The sequence below is a fragment of the Vollenhovia emeryi genome, unplaced genomic scaffold (genome assembly GCF_000949405.1).
Source record: "Vollenhovia emeryi isolate VEMERY1.0 unplaced genomic scaffold, V.emery_V1.0 DF939120.1, whole genome shotgun sequence".
Classification (NCBI taxonomy): domain Eukaryota; kingdom Metazoa; phylum Arthropoda; class Insecta; order Hymenoptera; family Formicidae; genus Vollenhovia; species Vollenhovia emeryi.
In genome coordinates, this window is record NW_011967246.1 from 3,304,556 (window position 1) to 3,323,014 (window position 18,459).

The 18,459-nt window shown below is 43.2% G+C and overlaps 4 protein-coding genes across 7 annotated transcripts; 3 read left to right on the forward strand and 1 right to left on the reverse strand.

The window, feature by feature from the left end:
• Nucleotides 1–466: 466 nt before the first annotated feature.
• On the reverse strand, nucleotides 467–14,035 carry LOC105570627 (5-methylcytosine rRNA methyltransferase NSUN4). Of its 3 annotated transcripts, none has more exons than XM_012027974.1 (9): nucleotides 13,692–13,814; nucleotides 13,436–13,618; nucleotides 13,009–13,378; nucleotides 12,734–12,916; nucleotides 12,375–12,661; nucleotides 12,177–12,301; nucleotides 11,962–12,099; nucleotides 11,736–11,883; nucleotides 467–1,521 (listed from the first exon to the last, which is right to left on the reverse strand). In XM_012027974.1, exons 1-8 carry the CDS (start codon nucleotides 13,797–13,799, stop codon nucleotides 11,742–11,744), a joined length of 1,536 nt encoding a protein of 511 aa, XP_011883364.1. In that variant the 5' UTR covers nucleotides 13,800–13,814; the 3' UTR covers nucleotides 467–1,521; nucleotides 11,736–11,741. The 3 variants fall into 3 exon arrangements, with proteins under 3 accessions (XP_011883364.1, XP_011883365.1, XP_011883363.1); XM_012027975.1 differs by lacking the exons at nucleotides 467–1,521; nucleotides 13,692–13,814 and adding exons at nucleotides 11,356–11,439; nucleotides 13,865–14,035; XM_012027973.1 differs by lacking the exon at nucleotides 467–1,521 and adding an exon at nucleotides 11,356–11,439.
• Nucleotides 2,650–6,042, forward strand: LOC105570630 (sialin-like). Its single transcript, XM_012027978.1, has 7 exons — nucleotides 2,650–3,884; nucleotides 3,969–4,056; nucleotides 4,318–4,571; nucleotides 4,643–4,783; nucleotides 4,848–4,986; nucleotides 5,173–5,220; nucleotides 5,592–6,042. The coding sequence occupies exons 1-7, from the start codon at nucleotides 3,657–3,659 to the stop codon at nucleotides 5,930–5,932; spliced, it is 1,239 nt and encodes a 412-aa protein (XP_011883368.1). The 5' UTR covers nucleotides 2,650–3,656; the 3' UTR covers nucleotides 5,933–6,042.
• LOC105570628 (putative inorganic phosphate cotransporter) lies at nucleotides 6,792–11,705 on the forward strand. 2 transcript variants are annotated; one of them, XM_012027977.1, is made up of 10 exons: nucleotides 6,792–7,815; nucleotides 8,699–8,736; nucleotides 9,042–9,295; nucleotides 9,436–9,669; nucleotides 9,745–9,832; nucleotides 10,068–10,294; nucleotides 10,360–10,500; nucleotides 10,576–10,708; nucleotides 10,882–11,123; nucleotides 11,289–11,705. In XM_012027977.1, exons 2-10 carry the CDS (start codon nucleotides 8,721–8,723, stop codon nucleotides 11,463–11,465), a joined length of 1,512 nt encoding a protein of 503 aa, XP_011883367.1. In that variant the 5' UTR covers nucleotides 6,792–7,815; nucleotides 8,699–8,720; the 3' UTR covers nucleotides 11,466–11,705. The 2 variants fall into 2 exon arrangements, with proteins under 2 accessions (XP_011883367.1, XP_011883366.1); XM_012027976.1 differs by lacking the exon at nucleotides 8,699–8,736.
• A 371-nt stretch (nucleotides 14,036–14,406) lies between the features above and the next one.
• On the forward strand, nucleotides 14,407–17,106 carry LOC105570631 (protein crooked neck). The gene has a single exon (XM_012027979.1). The coding sequence runs from the start codon at nucleotides 14,698–14,700 to the stop codon at nucleotides 16,714–16,716; it is 2,019 nt and encodes a 672-aa protein (XP_011883369.1). The 5' UTR covers nucleotides 14,407–14,697; the 3' UTR covers nucleotides 16,717–17,106.
• The last annotated feature ends 1,353 nt before the right edge of the window (nucleotides 17,107–18,459 follow it).

The following is an 18,459-nucleotide window of genomic DNA, read 5'->3' on the forward strand; positions in this document are numbered from 1 at the left end:
GACCAACTCATCTAAAACATGAATGTAAACCGTGATACTTTGTCGCGGTTATATCTCGTTTACGCACCGCGCTTTTAACTATCTATCGATTTCGTGTAATCTGTTCCATTTTCGGAGAGAGAAATTAATTGTGCGACTTCGGCGTTCACGGCGTAATTCGCTCTGTCGTTCTTTCCAATTCGAACGGGCAGGAAGTGAAGAACGTCGCTTACTGCTTTTCACGGTATTTTACATCGCGTACGGGAGTGTCCGAAATTTCGCGCGATCGATTTTCGCGAGTGAGTGCTGTGAGTGTCAATTCCATTGACAAAGAAACGATTTTTAATCGACGCTGTCCCTCGCTCGCGAGATGCGGAAGCGATCGCAGTTAATACGATCGCTTCTTCTTTCTTCGACGGCAACTATTTTCTCGAGAAGTATATTAATATGGCTGGGGCGCCAATGTCAATGAGCAGGATCGAGAGTACAAGATATTGGGCTCTTTATTGTGCGACTTTTTCCCTTATACGCGCACGCACACGCATGAGGGTGGCGTTTACAAACTGTGCGCATGGTCCGCATTTTGCCGGAGCCATTTCAAGGCTTCCTCGGTCGCTGCCCCGAATCGATTTACAGATCAGTGGAACGTTGCTCCTGCGACGAGCCAGAAGTAAATGAATGGCCACTGGAATAGGTCCACTTGGGAGGAAAAACGAACTTTACGACGTAAAATAGAATATTGGAGAAGCGTTATCAATTGCAATATTTTCGTGATGCACGGTCAGCAGGATTCTTCGGATATTGGAAAGCACATTTCCATTCAAAGACACGTTTCTATCGACACAATGACCGTGGAAGATAATACCAAAGGTACGCGCCGATTGTTCGATCCGTTGTTCGGAAAATTAAGATTTTAATTCTACAAATATGTAATTTTTGGAATTATGACACGTTGAGAGGAAAAAAACAATGAAATCATTCAGGAGAGATATAAATATTTTACATTATCAGTTTCCACTAAAACTTTTAATCGTACTTCCCAATATCTTGAACTCGTACTCAGATCGTGCGTATAAAAATTGTATAATTAAATGATTTCAAAGAATATTATACAAAAATATTATATAACCGATTTTGTCGATTAGCAACGAGACAATTTTTAATCGACGCTATTCCTTGCTCGCCAGATGCTGAGGCAACCGCGGTTGATAAAACTAATTCTATCCGTTACTCTTTTTCATGTCAGCTGTTAATATCTTCTTTCTTCGTTTGCTTCTTGTATTCATCTTCTTAAGAAAATCAATAAGGGCCACCCATGTGACTGTCATCAAGAATACGAGGCCTGGGCCTTCCCTTTTCGTGTGATTCTCCTCCTCAAACGCGCACGCACACGCGTGAGGGTAGCGTTTACAGAAGAGGGACACGCTCCGCATCCCTCCAGACTTGCTCCCAGGGTTTTTCGGTCTTTCACGGTCGCTTTACGTCAGTAGCATGCTGCTCCTGTGATGAGCCGGTAGCGATCGAATGGTCATCGGAGCAGGTCTATTTGAGAGAGAGAAAAAATTCATTTTACGACGTATAAAATTGAATATTAGAGAAGCGCGATCAATTATTTTCGTGATACACTGTCGTCGGGATTCTTCTGATAGTAGAACGTTTCCATTCGAAGACACATTTCCATCGAAACAATGGCCGTGGAAAATGATGCCAATGGTAAGTGACGATTCTCCTGTCCGTTGTTCGGAAAGTTAAAATTTTAATTCTACGAAGATGTCATTTGGAATTATGAAACGTTAAGAGGAAAAAAAATGAAGAAATCATTCAGGAGAGATTATGAATATTTTACATTATTAAACTGAGAACAATGTCCGATTAAATATAATCGGATAATCCAATTACATAGTAACAAAATAAATCAGATTAAATTGTATATTCTATGAAAAATATGATCGGTTTTTCGATCAAATTTCATCGAATGTGTCCATAATTTAATGGGAAAACGTAATCGGACAAATTAACCATCGGAAACACTATTTAATTGGTTTGTCCGATGGAATTTTTTCTCAGTGATAGTGTTTACTAAAAGTTTCAATCGTATTTCCCAGCATCTTGAACCCTACTTAAATCGTACGTATAAAAATTGCATCAATAAATTTTTTCAAAGAATATATAAGATAACTTTCATTTTAAGGACCCTTGAAATTGACATCTAGTCTATATATATATATATACTCCGATCGATATTCTCCAGATACACTGCTCGTCACTAAGTCATTCCATTCCTCCATCAAATTTATATAGGATACGTAACGTCCTATATAAATTCGCTAGGGGAATGGAACGAATTACTGGCGTGCAGTGTACCTGGAGTTTCAGCTAATTTTGCTAGATACGTTCGGAAACGTCACGCGGCTCTATCTCCCCTCTTTTGCGTTCGAGCGAACGAGAGAAGACAACGGGACAGAAAGAGAGGAAGTGTTTTCAGATGATGTTTCCGAGCGTGCGGGGTTTCCTTCCTCGAATAGAAGTGAAGTTTCTGAATTGGCTTCCAGCCGATTCGCGACATGTGCACTGAGAAAAGTTTCCATTGGATAAACCAATTAAAAATAATGTTTTCAGCTGTTAATTTTTCCGATTAACTTGTTCGATTAAATTATATGTATGCATATCCGATGAAATGCAGTTATTGGTGAAACTTGATCGAAAAACCGATCGTATTTTTCATTGGACATATCCTCCACATAGCACGTAATATTCCCAATGTAATATTACAATAAAACATATCGGAAACATTACTGTAATACATATATCACCATAATATTACTGTAATATTGCAAGGAATTAGATTATGGTAAATCCGGGTATAATGGCCCTACGGAAAATATGGTCACAGGCTGTATAATCTCTCCAATGATTGTTTAATAGTACGTTTTTGTAGTCATTCTCAAAGATAATTTATATCGTCATATATTACAAATTACCCTTACAATATTTTATTTATGCTTCAATGCGATATACATTGGAAAGTGCCAAACAGCAGCGTGACATTAAATGACGTCTTCATGGCACCTTAATGACGTAACAAAACGTAATGAGTTGTCTTTATCGCAAATAATTGCGATAAAGACAATTGTCTTCCACCAGTCTTACACAAAAACAAACCTCTGACCACATTATTTATCGCTCATCTATTTTTTAAATAAGGTTTCGCTGCCGAAACGAGGCAGCAGGACATTCTGCAACACCGTAGGATTGCACAACGCATTTTATATTTTAACTTTGGTGGCTGCAACAAATATCGATATTTCGTGGCCTTAATGGGGTCATGCGGTCTCTCTTTACTCTTTTTCACTAAAATCAATTCCGTTATTACCTTAAAGACGGTGGACCACACATGTGCTAATGATCAAGTGTCAACAGAAATAATGTGGAAGCCATTCTACAAATACGATTTAAATGGTAACGCGACCATTTATAAGTTGGATGCTTCAACCACAAACATGGAATGCGAGGTACAAACATGGAGTACGATATCTTGCGCGAGAGAAAGAAAAATTCACGCGCATGCAATTCTCATATTGACTCCACCAAACATACCTTAGAGTTTTAACTTAGAAAAGAAGAGCCCAGTAAATTGTATTACTGCATCTTTACAGAAACGTCTGTTCGCCGCCATAATGAAGCTTTTTCTTATACTTCCTCAGAATTTAATTGCACATCCTTATTTCTGGGGCTACATGACATCAATAATACCGGGGGGTAGATTGGCGGAACTGAAGTCACCTAAGATTTTGATGGAGATATCGATCATAGTGAATGTCGGTGCATTGGCACTGTCGCCCATCGCTGCGCATATTCATACCTGGCTCCTCGTAGCCGTTCGATTACTTCAGGGGATCGCTGATGTTAGTAAATGACTTGTTTATGCCGGGAATATCGACGGATACGATATTCCAATATGATTGTAACTTTGAGCGCTTAAATTACAGAGTGTAGCGTTGCCCGCTATGCACATGATAATTTCAAAGTGGGCGCCGCCGAATGAGAGACACGTCATCGCTTCGATCGTGTACGCAGGTGAGAAAAAAACTTACGGAAAACGTTTATACCTTTTACGAAGTTCTACCAATACATTCCAGAATTTTCGAATCGTGACTCTTTCGAGGTCTGTAATTACAGGGCGAAAGTAATGGTACAGTTGAGCTCCTTCCTCGATAAGATTCTAATAAGAAACTATAATTTGTAACGTACACGTTAATTTAAATAGATACATACGTGGAGACATTTCGAGTGCATAAAAATGACTGTCAGAGAAAGCTTAATTCGAGGAATTTTTAGGAGCGGGATTCATCATAGCGACTTCCGTGATGCTAACTGAGTTGATCTATGTCTGGCTGGGCACGCCGGACGACTCTCCGGCCGCATCGCACTACTTGTTCTGTTTTCAAGCTACGCTTTGCTTTATTTGGTCTATTCTTTGGTACAAGTGGATAACGGATTCCCCGACCGAACAGACAAAATATATCTCTGAGGAGGAAAGGGAGTATATCGTCACATCTTTGAAAGAACACATGGGAAATTTTTTTAAGAGGGTACATTAAGAATTTGAAGAGTGTATTAAAAAAATTCTTCATACCTCTTATCCATCCAATTTTTATTCCAGGTTCCATGGTGGCAGATATTTTGTTCTAGCCCGTTCATGGCAATCGTGATCGCTCATATTTGCAGTTACTTCAGCTATATTATGGTACACAACACACTGCATAGCCTTCTGCCTTGTATTTCTAAGCATAACACGATCTCGGTAAGGCCTAATATTCGTCATAATGCATACAGCGTATTAATAATTTAATTTGGTCTTGCGTCAGGCTACAGAGTTACTAATATTTAGTATCCCGTGTATTGGCACGTGGGTCTTCGCCATAATTCTTAGCAGAGTATTAGCCACATGGCAGGAGAAAGATGTGATCACAGTAACAAGATCTAGAAAAATCAGCATTCTCTTTGGTACGTTTGTTACTGTAAATTAGATTTTCAAAAAAGATCCATCTTGAATTAGTCAAAATATTTGCACTACATGTAGACAACATAGAGACACGAATTCTTTGGTATAATTGTACTATTACACAGCTCTTTCATTGCTTTTGTCAATGTACCTTTCCAGCAAATTTAATAATTTCAAAACTGTTGCAGCATCGCTCGTCCCCACGTTGGGTTTACTACTGTTGACCATCAGAACTGGTGAAATTTTTACCTCAGAAGTCTTCATAATTTTTTATAATTTTTTCACAAAGTATTCAGAGTTTTTACACAAATTGGTACACTTTTCGGAAGTACCGAGAAAGTTTATATTCTTTCTCGAATTTTTCATATATATAAATTCTGAAATTTCTAAAATTCTCATTCTATAATTTCAAACGTTTAAAATTTCAGACAAATTTTATAAGATTTCAAAGATATTTTGTCACAAGTTATAGAGTAAGAAATTTTAGAAACAGAGAATATTCAGAATATATGAAAAATTCTAACAAAAGAAATAGAAGTAGCACTTTCTTAGTATTTCTTCAAAGTGTCTCAATTCGTATGAAAATTCTGAGAAAACTTTTTACCAGGGAATAGATCCGATTACACGGGAAAATTCATGCTTATGACAATCATGATGATTTGCATGGGCGGAATATTTTCCGGTTGCTACGCAAACCACATAGACATCGCGCCGAAACTTGCGGGTAGTCTGCTAGCGATCACAAATTTCGTCGCCTTAGGTGTTGTGGTGATATTATTCCAACTTTTGGCTTTCGTAGCGAGGTCGACACGTAACAAGGTAAAGAGATTTCCAAAGTCGCAATTTCGAAGGAGGACACGTGAACCAAATTATTTCCAAGTCACAAATACTCATTTATTACGTCATCTTTTCTTTACTTTGCTGATAACGCTGATTAAATCGGTGTAGGAAATCTTGATTTCCTTTTATTATTTATAGCAAGACACACACACAATTGAATGGAGGATGGGATGTCTCGTAATGATAATTCTATATGTAATCGAGATTGTCGTTTACACTACGTGTGGCAGCGGCAAAGAGCAACCATGGAACCAGTTCAAAGCACCCGTTAAGAAAACGAAAAGACGGACCTTTACATATCCTATACCGGCCACAGAGACTGCATGCACAATACGGGAAGAGAGACTTCTTTAAGATATTAAATGGAGAAAATCGGTGAATACGTGCGCGTAATATAGCGGAATCAACTGTCTAGACACAATCTCATGAAAAATAGGTTTAACTTGTCTTAACGTCAGTGAATATCTGTATAGTAACGAAAGGCAGAATATACAGGCGAACGGCGCGTAATGCTGAATCACATATCTACGTTCATTGTTGGTGAAAGCGGCTGACAAGTTGAAGCCATTTTCAGTGAGACCATGAAAGGGTTGTTCTACTATCTACATTACACGCACCGTATGGTTAGTCCTGTACTGTCTTTTACTGTCTTAAACGTTTACGTAGTAACGTTGACAAAATGTATTTTTTGTTCGATGTAATGAGTTTCATTTGCTGACGCGTATCGTGTGTGCGCGGGTGTGTGTGTTTTAGGGGATCCTCTTCATGGTGTGTCCAAAACCAAGTGCTGACATTTTGTGGCAATATACGTCTGTAATGTTTTGTAATGTTGTCATACATTTGTAACGTTGTAACGGTGGTGCAATATTGTTGCAATTATCTGTGCTAAAAAATATACCCATACAGCACCAAAGCTTTCAGAAACATTTCAGAAAACATTGTTGCAATGTTTCTGAAAGCTTTGGTGCTGTATGGGTATATTTTTAGCACAGATAATTGCAACAATATTGCAATGTATGGGTAAGCACATTAAAAGTCGAAAGCTACTAGTATTAATTTAAGTGTTTATTCGATAAGAATTGCAATACTTTAATGTTGAGTGTGTAAATGTTTCGACTTTACTCGACTGACCTCATGAGTACAAATGAGCAATTATAAACGTACAAATGTAATAATCGTTAATAAACGAATACTAAATTATTATTAGCGTATAGTTTAGTTTAAAAGCAAAATGCAACGCTCCACGCAGCAATAAAGTTTGATATTTTCATTCTAAACCTTAAACAGACACGTAGGATGCAACATCTGAATGTATTTTCATTGTACCCACCCGAGATGTTAATATCTAAAAACTTTTATAATTTCATTTGAAGGAACAAAATCAGACATTTGCCACAATTTCTCGTTGCGACACTGGTAGAAATAGTTAAAAAACTGCACTGTGCAATGAAAACGGCCACAATAACAATTCAAAAAGTAAAGATGAAAAAGTATTCCCTATAACGTCTTTCCTCGCCCGCGAGATGCAGAGGCGATCGCGAGCGATACGGCCGTTTCTACCCTTTGTTTTTTTTCACGCCGGCCACCAGTGTCAATGACTGGGATTGAGAATACGAAGCATCGGCCTGTTCTCTTTCGTGCGACTCCTCCCCTCATACACGCACGCACACGCGTGCGTGCGGCGGGCGTTTATAGAAGAGGCGCGCGCGCTTCGCATCCCTCCGGAGCCACTCCAAGAATTTCTCGGCTTTCCCATGTCGCTTTACGTCAGTGCCACGCTGCTCCCGTGACGAGCCAGAGGCAATCGGGTGGTCACTAAAATAGGTCGAATCGAGAGAGAAAAATTTGACGACGGTACAAAATTGTATAGTAAAGAAGGGTGATCAATTATTTTCGTGACGCACTGTTGTCGGAATCTCCCGGATATTAAAAGACACCATCGAAATAATAGCATTTCCATCACACAATGGCCGTGGAAAATAATGCCAACGGTAAGTGACGATCCTCTTGTCCGGTGTTCGGAAAATTAAGATTTTTCATCTGCAAATATAATTTGGAATTATAAAATGTTAGAAGAGAAAGAATGAAGAAATCTCTCAGGAGAGGTATAAATCTTGTACATTATTAGTGTTTACTAAAACTTTCATTCGCATTTCCTAAATTATATATCTGAAACTCTACATCGTGTGTATAAAAATTACATTATTGAATCTTTTCCGCAAAGATTGTAGATAACTTTAATTTTAAAGCCCCTTTGTGACCTTGACGCGTCCTCTACTCCAGTTCGATTTTCGTAAGGACCGGGAGTTTTAGTTAATTTTCTCGAATAAAATTGCAATTTCTGCATGGACTTTCAACCGATCCACGACATATGTGTGCGTTTCGCATTATGATGACGCAACGCTGTGCAAGTGCCGACAGGTGCTTATCGTTTCACGTGCTCATCATTAAATCTTGGAAGCGCAACGATTTTTAGATTACGACTAAATTTAAATAAAATCAAGTCAATTGCACGAAGAAATATTGAACATTGCGATTATCGCGTAGAAATTCAAAAATGCATCATAATGGTATTACATTCAAAGCAGCGTAGTCCGCATATCAGACTTCGTCGCAAACACGTTCTCGTTCTTAAAATAATCTCTTCAATATGCCGTCGAACATACCAAATCGATTTCGCGTCAAGCGAACACAGGAAATACATTTTGGAAAATCATACAACTTTCCGTCCGCGAATAGAAAATTTTTTCAATTTATAAAATTCTCGTCCATTCACCGAGAACAATTTTCGTTCGCATAAAAATACATTGGCTCAACCAATTGCAGTTCCGTCGTGACATTTGCGAAGGGAGAGAATTAATTAGATTACTTTAGGTGGGCGACAAATCAGGTTGCCATGGACAACGCATCAGGTATTCGTGGAAGGGCAAGAAACTTTAAATGTGATTCATAAAGTATAATTGCTGTGATGACAATCAGCACGTCATCACGATTGAAGGGCACTACTTGCGCGATAAAACAGAAGAAAAATAAGTCAAATTACCAAATGCCATTTAATTTCCGCGTCACAGGCAATTAGAAATTAAAAATCTGAAACTTAGTTTCAGCAAATCATGTAACAATAAAATTAAGAAATTGCGAAATAAAGATAATTGTCTCCCAACAATCTTATACCAAACAAACATCTGATCATATTACTTACTTCTTATCTTCATAGAAGAAAACGGAACGCGGTTTCGGTTTCGATACTTTATGGCCGTCATGGGTTCTATCGGCCTCGCCATTCTCTATGGCTTCAAAGTTAACGCCAGTGTGGCTATTGTCGCTATGGTGAACCATACAGCTATTAAATCCCACACCGAATTATCCACGTCGAACGATTCAGAAACTGACAATGCCACGCTAACGAGCACAGGCATTTGCCAGTTTGATGACACCTCAAACGTCACGGCACACACAATCGAAAGCGAGGTACGATATCTTGTATGAGAAATAGATCCACATGCGCACGCAATTCTTGCTTATATATTGTAGCTCCAGCAAAAAAATTTTAAAGTTTCAATTAAACAAAGAGGATAAAGAAGAAATTTGTTAACTGTTTTACTTTTCAGGACGGTCCGTTCGTATGGGACGAACTTACACAGGGTCTCATTCTATCTTCCTATTTCTGGGGCTACATGGTGTCCATGCTGCCGGGTGGAAGACTGGCCGAACTCTGGTCAGCTAAGTGGCTGATGAACGGATCGGTCCTGTTGAATGTCGCGGCATCGATACTGACGCCCATCGCTGCGCGTATTCACTACTGGCTCTTCATAGCTATGAGATTTCTTCAGGGCCTCGGTGGTGTCAGTAAACGACTTTGGTATATCGACGGACGTGATATTCCCATACGATTGTAACTTTGAGCACTTGAATTACAGGGTGTATCGTTCCCCGCTATGCACGTAATGATCGCAAAGTGGGCGCCGCCGAATGAAAGACACGTCATCGCCTCGATCGTGTACGCAGGTAAGACAAAAATTTACCCTTGCAAAGTTCCACCCATACATCCCAGAATCTTTCGAGTCGCGATTTTTTTTTCGAGCTCTGTAGTTACAAGGCGAAAATTGTAATGATAGCTGGGCTCCTTCCTCGATAAGATTCTAATAAAGAACCACAATGTATACATTGGATATACATTGGCACGTTTCGAATTCATTGTAAATTTTACTGTCAGAAAAAAATTAAGTCGAGGAATTTTTAGGAACGGCACTCGGCACCGTGATTTCCATCTTATTAAGTGGCTTGTTGGCCGCAAATCTCGGTTGGGACTCCATCTTCTATATTGAAGGGCTGCTTTGTCTGATTTGGTGCACTCTTTGGTGGCTACTGATAGCGGATTCCCCGGAAGAACAGACGAGATTCATCACTCAAGAAGAGAGGCACTACATCCTCATGTCTTTGGGGGGGCACAAGAAGATTCCCAAAGGGGTACATTGAACATTAGTTGTATTAAAAGAAATTCTTCAGTTTTATTCATCCATTTTTTATGGCAGGTTCCATGGGCGCAAGTGTTTCGTTCGAAACCGTTCATAGCGATCTTGATAGCTCATTACTGCAGTAATTTCGGCTGGTATATGTTGCTCATAGAACTGCCCACCTTCATGAATCAGATCCTGAAGTTCGACATGAGCTCGGTACGTTCTAAAATTTGTCATAACGCGTACAATTTAACGCATTTCTAACAATAAGTTAATTTGCTCGTGCAACAGAATGCAGGTTTGTCGTCCATCCCATTTTTATGCATGTGGCTCTTCACCTTGATTCTCAGCAAAGTATTAGCCATCCTGCAGGAGAAACGTCTGATCACAGTGACAATATCCCGAAAAATTGGTACTCTCTTTGGTACGTTTTTCTTCTAATACTGAAAATTAAATTTTCAAAAAAGTCCATCTTGAAGCAATCAAGATATTTGCACTAGGTGTGGACAACGTGGTAACATGGACTTTTTAATATCTTATACAGCTATTTTCATTGTTTTCCAATACACCTTTCCAACAATTTTAAAACTGTTGCAGCGTCGCTCGTGCCTATGGTGTGTTTAATACAGGTGTCGCATATCGGGTGCGATCGCACGAGAGCAGTCGTGCTGATGACAATCGCAGTGACTTGCATCGGGGGAATGTACTCTGGTTTCTTGGCAAACCACATAGACATCGCGCCGAACTTTGCCGGTAGCCTGGTAGCGGTAACAAATTTTTTCGCCACCATACCCGGCTTCCTCGTGCCGATATTCGTGGGGCAAATGACTCGCGAAAACGTACGTAACAAGGCAAAAAGGTTTCTAAGGTCGTAGATCGGAAGGAGGATAGTTGGGCCGAGTTATTTCCAAGGAAATAAATAGTCCTTTATTAAATCAACTTTTCTCCACTTCGCCGATTAGATCGGCGTATCTTCATTTTGATTTTTTTAAAATTATTTACAGCAAACCATGGAGGCGTGGAGGATGGTATTCTTGGTAATGATCATCCTATATATAATCGAGATATTGGTTTACACTATCTTTGGAAGTGGCAACGAACAACCGTGGAACCAAATCGAAACACCCGACGAGGAAGCAAATAACCAGATGCTACCTTTAAGACGGAACAATACAAAATAAACAAAAATCCTATCCTGGCCTAATTATTCACGTTTTACGCTAAACCATTTTGAACGTATTTAATATTCTGCGCATTTCTTATATTCCCAGCGCGGTGGGAAGAGTTTACTAACGTTTTACAGTTTTACAAACAGTTGCATAAAGATTATAAAAAGGAGTTTGCTATATACAAGATGCATATTCATTTTGCACATATTTTCATTTGTTATACAATGAGTAAATAAAGTCTGCATTATCTATAGATCTTAGATGATTTGCACGCACACTTACCTAGTATTACCGCGTTCGTACTATTTTACAGAAGTACATGGGGCCCCAATTATTGCTGAGCGCAGGAATGGCGATGTGGCCGTATTTTAATCCAAAATTGCCGAATCTGTAGAGGCATCTCAATGGATTCAGCGCTTTGCTCATATCTCTGTTTCACCAAAGAACGTCGTTAATTAAAAACGGCGTTAAACAACAATTTATTGTCCAATATACGAAAAATACTTACTTCACAATCATAATAGAATTGGTCTCCTCCCAGGCTTTTTTCAGCGCCATGCCGACGACGCCGTCGTTTTGGATAGGACTGAGGGAGCAGGTAGAATACACCACCGTGCCGCCTACCGATATTATCTTCAGTGCATTGCTGTAACAGACAATTATCTAATAGAGAAGGCGAACGAGACGCATTTATAATGATAGAGCATCGAATTTCGTGCGCACGTTAAAATGGCCGCTTGCAACTCTGGTATTTTCAATCTCTCCCGCACCCTCTGCGACTTGAAGATATTGTTCTCTTCCGAATGCAAAACGTGCCTGTCCGTGGTGCACGGTACATCCACCAGTATCTACGAAGAAACAATTGCTGTGAGAATTTCTGAGAAAAACAAATCATACATTTTCCGCCTGTCGTACATTTACCTTGTTAAACATATCTTTGTCGTCGATAAATCTTGCATCTCGCTCTGTCACAAACAATCTGTCTTCCCACTGGCCGATGCCAGCTACGTATTCATCTATGATTTTGTGGATCCTATTCACTCGGGACTTTTGGATGTCATTAGCAACCAGTGTATGTGGCATGAGCGTTTGAAGAATGCTCAGGGTCTTTCCACCTGGTGCCGCGCACATGTCCAGCACAACGTCGCCAGGTTGCATGTCCAAGGCCAGCACCGGCAACACGGAGGCGCCATCCAGAAGATAATAATCTGTACGACAGAATCGTCAACGCCCGCCAATCGAACCAACGGAATTGTAGATCCCAGTTAAAGTCAACCAACCTAAGACGCCAGTTGAGCCTTTCTTTGGCGATGGAAATTTGCTGTTGTTGTCCTTCTCAAACGTATAAATGTTGAGGAACTGCGGAAACGTTAGCATCACCTCGCTCTCAACGTTCACTGAAAACTCCAAGCCCTCTTTGTAATAGCCGTAGTGTTGCGACTCCAGCACCCAATCGTCCATGCCTGAAAAGTAATGTCAGCGCGCATTAAATTACAGCGACGATTGCTTCTGCGCTTGGCACTTTGATCTTCATAATTCCTGCGGTACCGGTCACCTTTAATCTTCGTGGCTGGTACAAACTCGTATAATCCGCTCAAGCTGGTGTTGGGATGCACGATTCGATTTTCATCCAAAGCAATCTCATTCAAATTCGATTCGATGGGTTTCAATTTCACGGGTTGCAACGCCTGATCCTCCACCGCCAAGTCTTGGTCGTCTTCATCCGTGCTTAGAGACACAGGCGACGTGTAATCCGTAGGATAATGCGACTGCACCACCGACATCCCAGTGTTAGAAATCACAGACTCCGTTCGGCCCGTTCCTTGCCTCTTCCCTTTCCTGTTCTCCTTGGACTTGTGTGGCTTTGCGTCAAGATGTTCCTTGTAGGTTTCGTAAATTGTCCTTAGATTCATGGCACCTTGGGACTAGAAGGAAGACCAGGTGTCAGGTGAGTTCGCAATACCCTCGTCACGCGGATATACCTCTAGCTCTGCCTTTATCCTGTCTATGTCGCTGAAGCTGTTCACCACAGCCATATACTTGTGCTCCTCCGCCAGCAGCGCGGCTCTTATGTTTTCCCACGACTTTCCGTAGACGTTGCCGTAGAACTCGTCGAAATGTTTCAGCGCCTTGTCCATGTGCGTCTTTTTCTTCTTGATCACGGACTTGAACAGAAAAGGGAAAAATGAGAACTAAACGGATGCTGCGTTAAGCGGCTTACGAACGTCCCGTACTTACGATCGTACGGCACAACTGTAGATGTACAAAAAATGTGCGTAAATAAAAAATAAAGAAAATTGTAACAATCGCGCGATCTCTCGCGTCGCTTTTATGAATGAACTTCATTCGTAAAAGCGATGCAACAGTGCCCGCGGCACTGATTAAACGTCGACAAAGTACAGTGCGTTTACCCAGTGATCCGCTTTGTTGCCGAACCTGGCGACCTGCATCCTAACGAGCTCTCTGCTCGCGAGTCTATTAAACAAACGTGCCATTTTTTCATGGCAAATTTGCGCCCGGCCACTCCGTTTACGTCGGCGACCGTCGCCGCGAGGTTCAACCTAACCTGTTCTAACCTAACCTAGCCGCGAGACACGAGGAGTACTAACGTGACAACCAATCGTAGGGCGTGACGCAAACTCCGAGCGGCCAGCACCGTCGAGTGCTACACTAGCTACACCGCTTACACCACGGCGCTCGCGCTCGCAGACACAAGCCGTACTCCGTACTCTGCATTGTGTCAACTAATTGGAACTCGCTCGAGAAATTATTAGAAAGTAAGTAATACACAAACGACTATTGGTTCGACATGGCCGTGTCGGCTCTGAGTCAGAGAATAAGAAGAATGCCAAGAATAGGAAGAAGAAGAAGAAGAAACGCAAGCCGTGTCCGTGTACGCTGCTGACACACGTGACACGGTTGCGTTTGAGCGCGTGTGAGCATCGTGGTGTACGCGGTGTAACTGGCGGTGCAGCTAGTGTAGCACTCGATGGTGCCAACGTCCTCCTGCAACGTCCGTCGTCCCGGCCCGCTCGACTCGGAGGGAAGGCCTTCGTCGTTCGGCGTCGTGCGTGCCTGCCGTTTGCGCGGTTTCGAGGAATCTGCGGCGAGCGTGAGCTCGAGGCAACGTATTCCGTGTTGCAGCGAGAGACTAGAGTGCGGCGCGGTGTGATCGGAGAGCGTAGCCGCGAAAGAGCGAAGGACCCGCGAGCCAGTGGCAGCCCTAACCTCTCCCGGCCCGGCTATGGAGAAGTCGCAGAAGATGCCGAAGGTGGCGAAGGTGAAGAACAAGGCGCCCGCGGAGATACAGATCACCGCGGAGCAGCTGCTGCGCGAGGCGAAGGAGCGCGACCTGGAGATCCTGCCGCCGCCGCCGAAGCAGAAGATCTCGGACCCGCACGAGCTCGCGGACTACCAGCACCGCAAGCGCAAAGCGTTCGAGGACACGATCCGCAAGAACCGCATGATGATCACCAACTGGATGAAGTACGCGCAGTGGGAGGAGAGCCAGAAGCAGATCCAGCGCGCGAGGTCCATCTACGAGCGGGCGCTCGAGGTCGACCATCGTAACATAGCGCTCTGGCTCAAGTACACGGAGATGGAGATGCGCAACCGGCAGGTGAACCACGCGCGGAATCTCTGGGACCGGGCGGTCACCCTGCTGCCGCGCGCCAATCAGTTCTGGTACAAGTACACCTACATGGAGGAGACCCTGGAGAACATCGCCGGGGTGCGCCAGGTGTTCGAGCGGTGGATGGAGTGGGAGCCGGACGAGCAGGCCTGGCAGACGTACATCAAGTTCGAGCTGCGCTACAAGGAGATCGAGCGGGCGCGGCAGATCTACAAGCGCTTCGTCATGGTCCACCCGGACGTCAAGCACTGGATCAAGTACGCCCGGTTCGAGGAGTCGCACGGCTTTATCAGCGGCGCGCGCAAGGTGTACGTGGACGCGGTCAATTTCTACGGCGACGAGGGCCTGGACGAGAAGCTGTTCCTGGCGTTCGCCAGGTTCGAGGAGGGCCAGCGGGAGCACGACCGGGCCCGCATAATCTACAAGTACGCGCTGGAGCACATACCGAAGAGCAACACGCAGGAGATCTACAAGGCGTACACGATCCACGAGAAGAAGTACGGCGACCGCTCGGGGATCGAGGACGTGATAGTCAGCAAGCGGAAGCACCAGTACGAGCAGGAGATCAAGGAGAATCCCTCCAACTACGACGCGTGGTTCGACTATCTCAGGCTGGTCGAGTCGGAGGGCAACGTCGACGTGATCCGCGAGACGTACGAGCGAGCGATCTCCAACGTGCCGCCCACCAAGGAGAAGCAGTTCTGGCGGCGGTACCTCTACCTGTGGATCAAGTACGCCCTCTTCGAGGAGCTGGAGGCCAAGGACGTCGAGCGGTGCCGGCAGGTGTACAAGGTCTGCCTGGAGCTCATACCGCACAAGCGTTTCACCTTCTCCAAGATCTGGCTGCTCTACGCGTACTTCGAGATACGCCAGAGGGACCTGGGCAAGGCGAGAAAGACGCTGGGCCTGGCGCTGGGGATATGCCCGACGGACAAGCTCTACCGGGGCTACATCGACCTCGAGATACAGCTGGTGGAGTTCGACCGGTGCCGTAAGCTGTACGAGAAGTTCCTCGAGTTCGGCCCGGAGAACTGCACCACGTGGATGCGATTCGCCGAGCTGGAGACGCGACTGGGCGAGATCGATCGCGCCCGATCGATATACGAGTTCGCCGTCGCGCGGCCCAGGCTGGACATGCCGGAGCTGCTGTGGAAATCATACATCGACTTCGAGATCGCCCAGGGCGAGACGGAGAACGCCCGGCAGCTGTTCGAGCGGTTGCTCGAGCGCACGTTGCACGTCAAGGTCTGGATAGCCTACGCCAAGTTCGAGCTGCTGAATCCGCAGCTGGAGGACAGCCCTGACAACGTCGTCCTGGCGAGGCGCATCTTCGAGCGCGGAAACGACGCCCTCAGAGCTAACAGCGACACCGAGAGCCGGGTGCTACTGCTGGAAGCCTGGAAGGACTTCGAGAGCGAGAAAGGCACCCCCGAGACCCTCGCCAAGATCACGGACAAGATGCCGCGCAGGGTGAAGAAGAAGAGGCGCGTCGTGGGCGAGGACGGCAGCGACGACGGCTGGGAGGAAGTCTTCGACTTTGTGTTTCCGGAGGACGAGTCGCAGAGGCCGAATCTCAAGTTCCTGGCCTCCGCGAAGGCGTGGAAAAAGCAAAGCGAGCAATCCCAGTCCTGAGACGGTTCAACTTACTGTTGTGAAAAAGAACCAAGCGCAGCATGTTACAATTAACGAGAGAACATTCTTTAAGACTCCGTGACTGTAGAAGCCGCGCATGTTTTTACATTATTCTAGATAAATGAGAGTGTGACGCAAATGGATTTTCTATTTTTTTGTGTGTATATAAACTGTAATGTTTTACTATCGTGAGAAATATCTGTTTGCACATCGCGTTTCATGTATGTAAATAGCTTGTGTCTATAAAAAATTCCACATCATTTATATGAATAGACGCAAAATGTACATATACATTGTTCGAAGACTGTTTCACGTCAAGTACAATCGCACTATTGCGCGCGCGTTTTGCTTGCTGCTTTAGCTAAATAAAAATCACACGATTACATATGTATCTACAGATGTATCTTATGTATCTTCACACGATGCTGTTTAAAATTAACTTAAATTCCAAGGTAGTGGCAGAGCCGGGACTAGAGTGTGGCGAACGAGGCACTTCATATAAAAGTTTTGTAGGGGCGCCAAAAGTGTTCTTATAAAATTAATATCAGTACCACGTAAAAGAAATAGTTTTGTTACCAAAGGACGCACTTTTTTGTGGCCGAAATGTTCGTCATCAAAAAACATCAAGACAACGCTACCAACGTACAACGAGATACAGAAAATCTTAACTTTTGTCACCCATTAAATTTTGTCACCCATCGTCTATTCTGTGTTCTAACGCCGATGACTAGACACAATGTACTGCGACGTCTTCAACGTTTGACATAATTTCACGTCTTAACTTTCGACGAACCTTGTAAGTCTTTATTTCTATGTTTTAATTTATTAATTTTTTTATTATAAAAACAACTCAATTGTTATTTCGACTTCTTGCTTCGCAAGACCATGTATTATAGTTCATACATAGCTCTTTCTGTTCTCCAGACATTTACGGGTACTCTTTCAAGTTCGTTACCTGAAGAGGACCGGCATTACTGGCCGAAACGTTGTAAAGTTATAATAGACTAAAGAAGTGCCAGTAAGGCGATGAAATGTCTAGTCCCGGTTCTGAATAGCGGTAGGATGCAGGAAAAAATTTCGCTGCGAAAGTAATAAGTAAAGCTCGTGTCGAATTACGGATTGAGATTGAAATTAAAGTAAAAGACGCTAAACTTGAGATTAGTAAACTTTACTCTGGTCAAATTTCAATCTAATCTAAATCGCAATCCGTACACTGAAAAAAATCTCGCTACCGTAGCTAATCATGGTTTGTTAAAAATATTTTGCTGCCATAACTAAATCTCCAAGACCTGGTTTCACCAACGTCGCTTAACTTTGAGCTTAGTTTAATTCAATCTTTGTCTCCTTTTCAATCGTTACTTTAGAAAGAGACAAAGGACGAATTAAGCCAAGCTTAAAGTTGAACAACGTTGGTGAAACTGGACCTAAACCACAGCAAACGGTCTGCTGTCGCACCTAATGCAATAGGCACAGTAGAAAGATATTTAGCTATCACAGCTAAATATTAGCTGCCCATCAGATTTTATAACTGAAACTTAGTTGCCACGTGCAGTTTTTAACTACGGCAGCTACTTTTTCTTTTCGTGTAGTTCAGCACCGATCAACTGATAGTACGAGAAAATCCCAATTTTGTATAACCCGCGCAATCGAAAAAGCTCCGGCCGCCATCCATCGGCGCAGCGCGTAAACGATTCTACCGCTCGCCACCGCCGGATGGCGCGCGCTACCTGACGCCGTGTTTCG

What these genes read in the sequence shown, in the direction of transcription:
- LOC105570631 (XM_012027979.1), top strand. Translation starts at nt 14,698, where the DNA reads ATGGAGAAGTCGCAGAAGATGCCGAAGGTGGCGAAGGTGAAGAACAAG.
- LOC105570627 (XM_012027974.1), bottom strand. Translation starts at nt 13,799, where the DNA reads ATGAAGTTCATTCATAAAAGCGACGCGAGAGATCGCGCGATTGTTACA. An exon ending in AGGCTCAACTGGCGTCTTAG is followed by an intron (nt 12,662 to 12,733) that starts GTTGGTTGACTT and finishes TCTGTCGTACAG; the next exon opens with ATTATTATCTTCTGGATGGC. An exon ending in ACAAAGATATGTTTAACAAG is followed by an intron (nt 12,302 to 12,374) that starts GTAAATGTACGA and finishes GTTTCTTCGTAG; the next exon opens with ATACTGGTGGATGTACCGTG.
- LOC105570628 (XM_012027976.1), top strand. Translation starts at nt 7,791, where the DNA reads ATGGCCGTGGAAAATAATGCCAACG. An exon ending in ACAAGAAGATTCCCAAAGGG is followed by an intron (nt 10,295 to 10,359) that starts GTACATTGAACA and finishes TTTTTATGGCAG; the next exon opens with GTTCCATGGGCGCAAGTGTT. An exon ending in AAAAATTGGTACTCTCTTTG is followed by an intron (nt 10,709 to 10,881) that starts GTACGTTTTTCT and finishes AAACTGTTGCAG; the next exon opens with CGTCGCTCGTGCCTATGGTG.
- LOC105570630 (XM_012027978.1), top strand. Translation starts at nt 3,657, where the DNA reads ATGAAGCTTTTTCTTATACTTCCTCAGAATTTAATTGCACATCCTTAT. An exon ending in CGCTTCGATCGTGTACGCAG is followed by an intron (nt 4,057 to 4,317) that starts GTGAGAAAAAAA and finishes AGGAATTTTTAG; the next exon opens with GAGCGGGATTCATCATAGCG. An exon ending in ACTGTTGACCATCAGAACTG is followed by an intron (nt 5,221 to 5,591) that starts GTGAAATTTTTA and finishes ACTTTTTACCAG; the next exon opens with GGAATAGATCCGATTACACG.